This window comes from Watersipora subatra, chromosome 6 (assembly GCF_963576615.1).
Source record: "Watersipora subatra chromosome 6, tzWatSuba1.1, whole genome shotgun sequence".
Classification (NCBI taxonomy): Eukaryota; Metazoa; Bryozoa; class Gymnolaemata; order Cheilostomatida; family Watersiporidae; genus Watersipora; species Watersipora subatra.
Window position 1 is genome coordinate 844517 of NC_088713.1, and position 13753 is coordinate 858269.

A 13753-nucleotide genomic window follows, 5' to 3' on the forward strand; every position below is an offset into this window, starting at 1 on the left:
CTCCTAATTAATATATAATCCATAGCAGCCTCCTAACTGATATATAAATAATAGCTATCAACTATGGAAAATTCAAATTATAGCAAGGTCTTAGGTGATCTATAAGTGACAGCATCATCCTAAATCATATGTAACTCATACCAGCCTCTGCAATGATATGTAAGTTATAGCAACCTCCTAAATGATATATAAATAGCAGCAGCCTCCTAATTAATATATAATTCATAGCAGCCTACTAACTGATATATAAATAACTGCTATCAACTATGGAAAATTCAAATTATAGCAAGGTCTTAGGTGATCTAAAAGTCATAGCAACATCCTAAATTCTATGTAACCCATAGCAACCTCTGCAATAATATGGAAGTTATAGCAACCTCCTAAATGATATATAAATAGCAGCAGCCTCCTAATTAATATATAATTCATAGCAGCCTACTAACTGATATATAAATAATTGCTATCAACTATGGATAATTCAAATTATAGCAAGGTCTTAGGTGATCTATAAGTGATAGCAACATCCTAAATTCTATGTAACCCATAACAACCTCTGCTATGATATGTAAGTTCTAGCAACCTCCTAAACAATATATAAATATCAGCAGCCTCCTAATTAATATATAATTCATAGCAGCCTCCTAACTGATATATAAATAATAGCTATAAACTATGAAAATTCAAATTATAGCAAGGTCTTAGGTGATCTATAAGTGATAGCATCATCCTAAATTATATGTAACTTATAGCAGCCTCTGCAATGATATGTAAGTTATACCAACCTCCTAAATGATATATAAATATCAGCAGCCTCCTAATTAATATGTAATTCATAGCAGTCTCCTAACTGATATAGAAATAATAGCTATCAACGATGGAAAATTCAAAATATAGCAAAGTCTTAGGTGATCTATAAGTGATAGCATCATCCTAAATTATATGAAACTCATAGCAGCCTTTGCAATGATATGTAAGTTATAGCAACCTCCTAAATGATATATAAATATCAGCAGCCTCCTAATTAATATATAATCCATTGCACCCTCCTAACTGATATATAAATAATAGCTATCAACTATGGAAAATTCAAATTATAGCAAGGTCTTAGGTGATCTATAAGTGATAGCATCATCCTAAATTATATGTAACTCATCGCAGCCTCTGCAATGATATGTAAGTTATAGCAACCTCCTAAATGATATATAAATATCAGCAGCCTCCTAATTAATATATAATCCATAGCAGCCTCCTAACTGATATATAAATAATAGCTATCAACTATGGAAAATTCAAAATATAGCAAGGTCTTAGGTGATCTATAAGTGATAGCAACATCCTAAATTATATGTAACTCATAGCAGCCTCTGCAATGATATGTAAGTTATACCAACCTCCTAAATGATATATAAATATCAGCAGCCTCCTAATTAATATGTAATTCATAGCAGTCTCCTAACTGATATAGAAATAATAGCTATCAACGATGGAAAATTCAAAATATAGCAAAGTCTTAGGTGATCTATAAGTGATAGCATCATCCTAAATTATATGAAACTCATAGCAGCCTTTGCAATGATATGTAAGTTATAGCAACCTCCTAAATGATATATAAATATCAGCAGCCTCCTAATTAATATATAATCCATTGCACCCTCCTAACTGATATATAAATAATAGCTATCAACTATGGAAAATTCAAATTATAGCAAGGTCTTAGGTGATCTATAAGTGATAGCATCATCCTAAATTATATGTAACTCATCGCAGCCTCTGCAATGATATGTAAGTTATAGCAACCTCCTAAATGATATATAAATATCAGCAGCCTCCTAATTAATATATAATCCATAGCAGCCTCCTAACTGATATATAAATAATAGCTATCAACTATGGAAAATTCAAAATATAGCAAGGTCTTAGGTGATCTATAAGTGATAGCAACATCCTAAATTATATGTAACTCATAGCAGCCTCTGCAATGATATGTAAGTTATAGCAACCTCCTAAATGATATATAAATATCAGCTGCCTCATAATTAATATATAATCCATAGCAGCCTCCTAACTGATATATAGATAATTGCTACCAACTATGTGAAGTTCAAATTATATCAATTTCTCAAATGATCTATAAGTTATAGCAACATACTTTATTATATGTAAATCAGAGCAGCTTCTAAAAGAAACAAGTTATAGCAAACTCCTAAATGATATAAGTTACGGCATCTTACTAAAGGGTATGTAAGCTATGCCATGCTATGTAATGTTTCCATTGTAACTATTACATAAGTTACAATGGTAACATTCTAATTTTTGTGTAATTTGTAGCAATCTGCTAACTGGTAATCATTATTTTTGCTTACTCATTGAGGTATGAATTATTTTACTTTCAAATTGATATGTAATTTACAACAACCATCTAGACATTCTCCAAGTTTTGACAGTTTTTCTAGTATGCATATATACAAAGTATGATAAGGCGATGAATATATATTGTATGATACCATATTCTCCTAAAATTTCCATAAAAATATATAATAATTAGGAGGTGAATAAATATATATATATCTACAATGTAGATAAATTAGACCATATAGGAGGCTTACCCATATATATTTGCGTTAACTCCTAATCCCTTATATTCCGCAACCTCCTAACTGGTATATATTTATTCAACTCCTAACTCGGAAATATGGGTATATATATATATATATATATATATATATACAATGTATACATATATACACATATATATATATATAAATATATATATCTGGTGTAGTTTTACTATATTAAGAGCTTTTTTCGTCTGTCTGTCAAATATCACTGTTTTAGGTTGGGAAAAAAAATCGCATTATACAGGAGTTGCGCTAGCAACTTTTATCATGGCAGACTAACCTTTTAACAATTGACAGTCCGCTGGCATTTCTGAATAGTTCTACAGTTGATCCATGCTTTGTCAGCACACTTGACAATCTTTCACAGTACATTGTACTAGGAGGGTTACTAATATTTACTATGATAAGATCTGTGTTGGTCTAAAGCAACACTAGTGCATTATGAAAAAAATCCATCAGTCGGAAGTTGAACTCGGGTACTTAAAGTTTTACAGCCAGGCACACTACCAAGTACACTAAGTGCATTTAGTCTGCAGTGGTTCTGTGCATGGTCCTCACGCAAGATGGTGATGATCATCCACACAGCACAAAATAGTCAGTATGCTTGCCTTTGCTATATTAAGTGCTGTTTTACTCTATTTGTCTGTTCAACGCCACAGTTTGAAGTTTTGAATAAAACATTACATCAAGCGTGACCTGCGCTAGCATCTTCTAACATGATTCCTAGCTGGCTTACTTTATGCAAGTATTTGACGAGGTCCAAATGACATTAATAACTAACTTGTCAGAGCATGACAACATCCAGAATAATTAATGTTGCTAAGAGACCATGTACATGTATGTTGTGAGAGGAAAGAGAATAATGTATGTTGTGACTCCCATTTGCATAAATACTTTCATCTTATCACGGTAACATAATGCAGCAGCTTTTAACCCATTTAAAGGAGGCGTAACAGCAGTCAAGTCTATGTGTTTTACATATTGAAAAAGTGTACATATTTCACATGTATTTTATTTTAATCAAACTTTTTTTACTATGAAATAAATTTTAAGTTCAAGATAGTTTTACCAAAAACCAAGCTTTGTATTGCTGGGTATAATACAATTTCTAGTAACTTGTGATAACTGATGGTGCTCTCATTGACATAGCCTCAGATCAACAACAATTCCTCATGGTTTATCAAACTAACTGCTAATCAAGGAGACTACTCGCGTTCATCAGCTTGATACCTCTGCTGTTTTATAGGACAGAGCTACAAATTAAAAATGCATATTACTGACATACTCAGGTTGAGAGAAGAAGTATATTTAATCAAGAGCTATTATATACAAGTAGGGTATTACAGTACAAAAAAAACAATATCATGTGATCGCTCTGTCGATGTATGTCTGTGGGTCTCCTAAATCTCCAGATACAACACTGGGTCCCTCTGCTTGAGGTCTTTTCTCTATCAGCTAGCATTCAACAAGTTCAAGTCGAATTGTTTTTTTCGGCCTGAATAGGCCTATTAGTATGTCGGCTGGAATCTTTAGTGTCAGGCCGTGTAGATTACCGACTGGAGTCCACCACCCTATTAGCTGTCCACCCTATTAGCTGTCCGGGTCGTGGCATTGATTGCGTGTCAAATCCGTATCCACTGAAGCTTGTAGGTACACGACAAACTTTTCTAGCCTCCTCTGCATTACATCCATATCTAAATAAACAAACACATCTCGTTATTATTTTTTACAGATGAGAGTTTCTTTTTCTGATAAGCAAGGAGATATTAATGACAACCATCTATCAATCTATTAAAATTGACCTAACATCAAACGGTGTCAATTTTGGTCGAACAACATATAGTTGTAACTCAAACAGCATAAAGATATTCTCATAAAGTTACTGGGAGAGAACAATAATTGATATTTGGTTATTATATATAATCAGAACTTTAGAATAGTACACGTGCTAATATAATATAAACTACTAGCAGGTAATTCATATGTAATACTAGTGTAAGGTGGAGGTGGTAGCTGATATGATGCATTGTCAATTACCGAAGTAACTGAATTCTTTTCCACAGTACTATGGTAACAATGGCCTAGTAACACAATAACATAAGAAGTTACCTTCTGCCTGCTGTTCAATTCGTCTCTGTAGAGCTGAGAATCTCTGCTGATTATCTATTTTTAGAGCTAAGAGTCTCTGGTCACTTTCTCTCTGTAGAGCAGAAAGTTTTTTGTCACTTTCTTTCTGTAGAGCACAGAGTTTCTGGTCATTTTTTTCTCGTTGTGTTTTTAGCTGTTGTTTAGCTTCATCCAATGCTACAACATAGGGAGAAACAACTTACAGATAGTATGCAGGTCTGTGGAGAAATGGGAAAACGTAGAAGTGTGAAGGTAGAGAGGTGGTACTGGAGGCATAGTGGTATAGAGTAGAGGGATGTAGAGGAACAGGAGCGTAGAATGCAGATGATGATGCAGAGTGGTATAGAGGCACAGGGATCTAAAGGCAGAGGGGTGTATAAGCAGAATAGTGTAGAAACGGAGAATGTAGAGGCAAACTGATGTAAAGGCAGGCGCAGAGGCAGAAGCTTAAAAACAGAGACAGGCTGACTTAGCAGATATGGGCAGCAGTTTTCACACTTCAGCAGCATGCTTCAATAATTGGCTTGATTAGGCAGAATATTTGGCTGACAGATAATGATGTGAGACAGACTTAATGTGAGTGAAAAAAAACACTTGGTCACAAAGACATGCAATGGTTGCCGACTGAAAGAAAAAAATATGTGATCAGTGTCAACTTCGTGGCTAAATTGCGTGATCGTCTGTCGACTCGGTATGGGTAGGCAAGTTTGCTTACAAGCAAGATGACCGACCGGAGTATTTGGCAATCAGAATGTACGATAATTGTTTTATTACGCAGCAAAAGACAGCGATTGTTGTCAACTCAGCAGTGAAATGACTCAGCCAACCAATGAACATCAATTACTTGGCATGAGTGGGCATGCGAACTGGCTGGCAGGCAGACATGCACAATTATGGCTAAGCAGGTCCACATAGCAAGGCATGTGCACGCAGACACGTCTGACAAGCAAGAGCAAGCAGGTAAAAAGGCTGGCAGGTAGGCTGCTAAGCTTACCACTTTTTAAAGAAGCCAAAGGCTGTGCAATACTAACAGCGGCTGACCTGCTCAGCTAGCCAAAAGGCTACTCTATACGCACACCAACTTTCTCTTGCTGGCGGGTTGCTTAACGAAGATTTAATTGATGAGAGATTGGTACACTGCTAGGAATTCAATTGATTCAAAAGTGGGCTTATTTTCTTTGCTGGAAAGTAAATGGCTACTCGATGTGTTGTAGTAGCACTTTGTGCACTGCAACTCATTTGGAATTGATCAACAAAAAAATGGTTGAGACAGTCAAGGCACGGTACAATTGACGAGGTGTTGGGGGCCTTCTTTTTCAAAAGACACTTGCTCAGCATTGAGGTGGTGACTCAGAAAATTGTGAACAGCAGCCATTGTGTCAGTCTCAGCGCTCGAGGCCTGTAGCCAGGTACAATCGATGACCATCATTACATGTCATCAATGATAGAAGATTGTATTGCTGCGCGAAAGGCTCTTCGCTAACTTTTCTATTTATCCAGCACAATAGCAGGCAACAAAATGTTCAAAGCAGTTGTAAAATTTTGGAGTTATTTCCTGTCAAGCTTAACCCTTTGACCCCTGACCGTTTTTGTCAATGCGTGTCTGTAACCCTGGGCAATATGTCCAAGGATCCGAAGTTTTTAAACTTTATTAGGTTTATCTAAATGTACTTATAGTACAATGATATTTAATAAAACACTAGTAAAAGAGTTAAGCAACCCACAGCAAATGTTATCAAACGGAAAAAAAATCAGTGCTTCACCATTATTTAGGCTGAAATTATAAAGATTCGACTAACTTATAAAACAAGTAAAAACACTCATGATACATGTAGTATCATATTCATTGAACACATGTTTTTCATGATTTCATGGCTCAAAATATACTAGAAAAATATAGTTAATATAATAAAACTCTTTATTTGCATCAAAATCATTTATTAGCTACCAACGAATGAGCCGCATCTATTTTTTCACGACATCGACTTATTCAAGATTTGGTATTATAACGAAGGAACTCAATAAATATTTTTGAAAACGGTAAAAATGAATGCTAAAATTCCTATGCTTTTGTTTTATGCAAAGATTAATCCGATTTGCTAGCGTTGTTGCTTAGAAACAGCGATAGTAAACGAAGTCATGGCAAGGCCGGTTTTCAAGCCTCTAGTGTTTCTTACACACCCTACGTAAGACCGCAAAAGCGGCCAATTAGGGTTCAAAGGGTTAAGTAGAATAAAAGCTCATCTCACATCTATCAGTCTCAATGGAATTAAATTCAGACGCGTTTGGTAAAATTAGTTTGGATATTGTTTGGTAAGAAACTCTCTAAGCAACGCCACTATATGAAAAATTCTAACAAAATTAAACATCATATTAGCTGTTCGTGCTAACATTTTTCATAAAAAATGGAGCCACACATTGGCTTACAATAATTTTAGTGGTACACAGCAATGGCAAGACAGCTATCCCAAATTTTACCTTTATATCAAATAATAGTATTGTTATAGATTTAAATTCTGAATATTTAAGCATGAAGCTGCTACAATATGTACTTTAGCCGGTCATCTAGCTTACTATTAAACATGACAGATGATAGAATTATGTTGTGTTAAGAACCTAAACTATTATACAATTAATGCTGTGGATAATCTACAGCAGTGTAAAATATGGTGGTAATATTTTCTACTTTGCTTTAGGGAATGCTGCATAGATGATTAGTCACTCACAAACAAGAGTGTAATATTTTACTTCCAACCTTATCGTGAAGGAATGACTTACAAGTCCACCGCATCATAAAATAATAACAGTATTATTACTATTGTGTTTTGTCAAAAATTCCTTTGTGGCTCCGCACAATGTTCGGTTGATAAAATACTATTTTTAGTTGGCAAAGAGAAAAAACATCTTGCAGTTTAATCTGCAGACCTCAACGTTTCAAAACACAGAAATATTAATAAAGAGAATAGTGTGGCTGAGTCTGAGTCTGCCACAAGGAGTTGATAACTAACCCTTTGAACCTTAGCGGCTGGTTTTCCAGTATTGCGTAGGGTGTGTCAAAAACCGGAACAGCTGAAAAACTGGCATTCACATGGCCCTGTTTACAAAAGCTATTTTAGGTAGCAGCCTAAACCAATAATATCAATTCTTGCGCAGGATGTTAGCCCAGAAAGTTAACTTCCATTTGTAACAGTTTTCAAATATATTGATCAACTCCCTTTGTTACAATAAAACTAATATTTTACATGTATTAGACCGATATCACGAAAAATCGATACGACCCGTTTGTCGGTAGGAAATAAATAATTGTGATACAAATGAAAAGTTTTATGATACTAAATTTATTTTTCCAGAATTTTTTTGAGACATGAAATTATGATCAACATGTGCTCTATGAATTTTATACTACTGTAAATTATTTTAACAAGTTTTGTAAAATCGTACGAAATTTTATAGTTTGAGCCCAAATAATGGTGAAACACTATTTTTTTATGTTTGATGAAATACGCTGTGAGTTGCCCAACAACTTTTCTAGTGTTTTGCCAAATATCATTGTATTATGAACACATTTAAATATATTTTTAAAAAAAATTAAAAACTTCGGATCGCTGGACAAATTGATCAGGGTTACTGACACGCATTGACGAGAATGACCAGGGTTCAAAGGGTTAAAGAGCTCCTAATATAACTTCAATCTTAATAGTTTTTAATATCAATAAAAACTTAAATACTCAAACTATAAACTGTTCAGATGGAAGATGGAGACAAGCAACACTTTTTCTATGCAAGATTCAATGAGTTTACAGAAAAATAGAGATGCAATTATCCAGGGCATGTCCCAAGGTTCAACAGTAAATGTATAAAATGAATGGGTTACTAGCATTTAGTTTAGATTTTTAGTAGAAAGTTGCTGAGAGTGGACAGAAGATGTAAGCAGTAAAGAATTTCAAGTGATTAGCTGGTATTAATGTACATACAGTGTACCCTCGAGATATGATTACCCTGATATATGATTTTTTCGCCTTATGAAGTCAAACATTGTGAGATCTTCACCTCGTTATACGAATTTTATTTTACCATACAATTGTGAGAAATGTTTCGCGCGAGTTAAAATTTGGTGGGCGGTGTGCTCATAACGCACGTCAAAATAAAAAAGACACCAAAATATGGTTTGCCGAAAACATTTTCATAACGTTTAGAAAAGACACGATGATCGACTTCTATCATGTCAGCATTCCGCGTGGAAAATTTGGTGTAAAATACACAAGCAAGAGCAAATATTAATTTGTAGCGTTATTTTATATTTTACTATAAACTTTTAAGTCAGCATACGTATATAACTACAAGTATCTACATTTAATTCGTTAGCTATGGAATCTGAGACCAACACAAACGTTACAAAACGAAGGAATCATGATTTATATGTCAACAAAGTTGGGCGTCGTAAATAAGAAGGCACTCGCATTATTAACATTGTCAAGGAATATGATCGCAACCAATCAGAATTTGCAATTATTATTAAAACAAGAACTCCATTAAAGCAAGCACAAGAAGAAGCTTACGACTGAAGAATTGAAGGAGTTAAAAGGCCATGCACGCGATCAGCATTCAAAAGGAGCAACCAATTAGTAAGGGCGAGGAAGTAGAAGATACAGAAAACCCCCACATTGGCAGAAATGTTTCAAGTGTTTAATTTACAAATGTGGAATGGTACATTAAAACCATACATGTATAATATATATTATTTATCTCTTTGTGGCACGTTTTTCATATTTTATTCATTTTATTTGTTTCCTTTTGATTTTGTTTTATTTTCTTGTTTAACCATGTCTTTGCAGATGGGCTTGTTATCTCCTATGTGAATACAATTCACCGTATGTATATAACTCATATAACTAGCTACTCAAGATAGTTGATGCATTCACATTACTTTCTGAAACTTGTTAAAGCCTTTTCCTCTAGTGTGTAAATACGTACCAAATTTGTACGTATGGTTACATTGATTCTTGTGCACGTTTCATACAAGAAAAACTACTGTAGCACCTTCTCTGGATCTTTCTACAAGCGTTAGCTAGGTAGCAGTTTTTTGCATTGCACCAGCATTTTTTCTTTTAAAACAGAAGAAAAATTTGACAGGACTAGACAACTTCCTTTCGCCTGCCAAAAACTCAATTTCATTACGTATTAAATTAACCTTCAAGTGTACAGCAACATAATTAACATTGATACGTTTTTACCTCCTCTCTGTTTTATTCGCTACATGTACCAGCTAAGGTCACGTTACTCCAAAGGTATGAACGTCCTGTATAATAGCAAATAAAATTTCATTTTTCTTCTCGGTAGCCATTAAATGGTCAGGTGTGTGCGAGGCCGCTTTTGATAACTGCATCACTCGGCCTGACCTTCTTATTGAATTCTGGTTAAAAAAGGTTTCAACAAGACACGTTAAATTTTATAATGAAAGTGAAGACAGAAACTTATGAAGGATAAAATTTCGTGATAATAAGTTGAAATTCAGTAAACTAATTCAAAGTACATACTAAAACATAAATTAACATACTGTTTTGTTACTAATTTTCAATATGTACCGCATTTTTATAAAATTTTGGACGATTTTTACCTTGCATTTTTGGTTTTCATGCAATGGTTTCTATACCCCGATATACGGTTTTTTCACCATACGGTGCCAACCTTGGAATGGATTAACATCGTATCTCGAGGGTGCACTGTACATTGTGTAACAATCCTACCTTCTACTACTGGCTGCTTCTCCCATCTCTTCAACAGCTCTGACGACTCTTTTTTTTCCCTATACTCAGCATCCTCTTGTGGAGTCCTGTTGTATTTATTTTTTATGTTGAGGATTGAAGCGACACTCAGTAGAGACACGGATCCTAACATGACTTTCAGAGCAGTTGTATGTCCATTGCATGCTGCCCAGTGTAGTGGAGTGTAGAGGTTGTTATCCTGTATGTTCAATAGGGAGTCTCTCTGTAGTGTGGAAAGGTTGTAGAGGAGGGAGTCTATGGACGCGCTACTTCCCCACAATGCAGCCCATCCTATAGTTGTATAACCATATTCATCCTTCTCAGCTACGAACTCGTACTTCCTCTCATCACTCACTGTGTCCAACAGTAAGTCTACACACTCACTGTCTCCTTTCCTTACAGCAATGTGTAGAACTGTCCATCCATACTTTCTCTTCATCCAAAGCAACTCGTCTGCTGTTTTTCTTATTGGAGATAGAAGCAGACGACATGCTTCTGTATGGCCTTCTTCTGCAGCTATCATCACAGCTGTGTATGAGTCATTCCTGATAGAAAGCAATAGCTTTAGTAACTGATCTGGTTCGGTACTTGTGACAGCTGACCTCAATAAAGAAATCTCTATCTTTCTATTGCCAATGTAATTCCTCAGTAGTTCTTCTATCTTCAACTGTAACATACATGCTGCACTCTATTTGCTGCTGTATGCAGTAAATTATGATAGAGAAATTGATACAAGTATAACTCGGCAGCTGACTTAAAAAGCTGTCTGACACCATAACCATTTACAGCATAAAAAAGGAGGCCAGAGATGCCATACTCTGGTAGAGCTGACAAACATGAAATATCTGCAGTAACATGTGTTTGCTCATCTGATTATGACTGACAAATAAGACCAAAGCCGCCTGACCTTGACTTATGCTCAGTACATGACAAACTCTATGAGTCTTCTCAGGGTAGAGAGTGACAGTCACTGGAGGTCAGAGTAATGTTGTAATCACACTAATTCAGTGTATCTTCTCATCTACTCTATTATTCCCAGTAAGTAATATAGATGCTAATACATGTATAATATATAAGTTCTACTTACTTGTCGCTATTCTGTCTGCCACCTGCTCTGACTACTCCAGGCTTCTTTATAGCTTGTAGCTGGTTATAACGATCCCGTCTGTCACCTGATTGGCTGAGCTGATTAAGAGATACTTAAGCAGTGATTCATGATGAATTTATCAGATATTGAATTAAGGGAACAGGGGTCAATTGTTGCAGCAGCTTAATGGTTGCTTGGTTCTCTAGCTTTGTAAATGATTGATTTTACTCGCAGTTTATTATTTAAAGTAAAGTTTATCAGCCTAAAATTACTAAAAATATGCACTTGGAGACTCAGCAAATATTATTATTAGCCAGTTTGATAATAAACTATGACTAAATATTTTTAATTTGATCCAATAAAACAATTTTCTTATTACTACAAGTAGTAGCAGAAGAGCTTCAGACACTATAATAAATAGTCACATTGTGACCACTGGCAGCAATTAGGTGAATAAAATATTTAATAACATAGAAATTGGGCTGTTATTGTTAAATACCATTCAAGTCAAATATCCCTTATTGATTAACACGTGGGTACTAACTACAATTTTAAACATTTTATGTTATTAATCACAAATAGTTATAGTTTAATGAAAATATTTAGAAACCAGTGTAAGTATGTTGAATACCCCAGCATATAAGCCACTTACACTGAGCTACAAACAAGAGTGCATAACTTATAGACTATCGCAGGCCGATGTCACTAGTAGTAAGTTAGCTAGAGGCAGGTGCTAGCCGACCTGTACTATTTAAGGCTACTGTTTCTCAAATAAATGCCTAAAGACAAAACACTCAGCTTAAGGGCAGCTGACAAACATCAATGAGGTCAAAAATTCTGAAAATATTTTTGATTTCTTAAAAGAAACATGAAATTTTACTTGAAATAAGGACTTGTCTCTTCATTGCGAAAGGTGGTTATACAGTAGTTGTCACTAGGTTCGCCTGCTTAAATCAATAAAATTTGAAAACCCTGACTTTACTAAATTTACAGCTAAACTGAATATTTGTTGAATCAAAATCTAGGAACTCAAATTTCTTGGATACACTTAAAATGAACAATATATTCATCTGCTATTCACTAAAAATTCATGTTCGGAAAAGTTTAATGCATTTGGCAGCTGAAAAACTTAAACTGCTAATGTTTCTCTTGAAACACAATTGCCAACTTATTAAGCAGGTTTCATAACTTTCAAGTTGTACAGTATGTTTACAAACTTTATGGACAATACTTCTTAAAGTTTTTTTGTGCAGCTTTTATATTTTTTCATATTAGCATAGTTTCTTCCACAACATTGGTTTTTGAGAAAAGTCATATAATTGTGCATGAACCTGTATTTTATGTATTCAGAGCTAAAAGTCAACTCATCAATTTTCTGGATGCTTGTGAAATCCAACCAAGTAAATTTTGTAAAAATTGATATTCTGTAAACAACAAGTCTTTGTTGTGTGCAAAAATAAAGATAATTTGATCATGATTAGTCAAGTGAGAGCAACTCCTAATGTGCTCAATATTTTCTACAGCTTTTATACTATAGTAAAAGCCGTGTCTGTCCTAAGTCTTGGTTGGAAGTTGAAAAAAGATTGAATCATCAGGGATTTAAACCCACAACCTTTGGGTTGACCAACACTCACACTATCGCATGCGCTAATCAATTGTCGTATTGGATTTTGGAAAAAAACTGCAGATACTTATTACAATTGACTATTTCTTATGGCTCAGCAGACCACCAAGGTACTAGTAGGTATAACGTCTTTATTGGTTATCTGAAAAACTTTCTTATTTCAGCTGCTATTTCATTACCTAATTGCCTCATTAAATATGCTCTCATTTCTAATTGGTTCTCTGAGTATTATTAAAGTTCAACTCCACCCATTTTTGGTAGAAATTTCTGGAATAAATTTTTGGAAAAAATATTCTAGTAGAAAATGTAGTATAAATCAATTTGGCAAATTATTTTCTAACTGGCAAATTTGCAAATCCTTTGAGATTTAGCAAAGAACTTGTTAACAAATCAGTTCACTGCTAACAAAGAGTCTATTGCTAACAAAAACAAGCTCATACATTGCTAACTATTAAATCTATAGGTATCAAGTAAATATATTGCGTTATGCTAAGTACTCTAACCTTTGTAATCATTATTGTAGTAAATAAAT

General features: G+C 34.5%; 1 protein-coding gene across 1 annotated transcript; it reads right to left on the reverse strand.

Moving 5' to 3' along the window:
• Positions 1 to 3990: 3990 nt before the first annotated feature.
• Positions 3991 to 11033, reverse strand: LOC137398837 (serine/threonine-protein phosphatase 6 regulatory ankyrin repeat subunit B-like). The gene is made up of 3 exons (XM_068085011.1): positions 10493 to 11033; positions 4728 to 4922; positions 3991 to 4312 (listed from the first exon to the last, which is right to left on the reverse strand). The coding sequence occupies exons 1-3, from the start codon at positions 11031 to 11033 to the stop codon at positions 4209 to 4211; spliced, it is 840 nt and encodes a 279-aa protein (XP_067941112.1). The 3' UTR covers positions 3991 to 4208.
• Positions 11034 to 13753: the final 2720 nt, after the last annotated feature.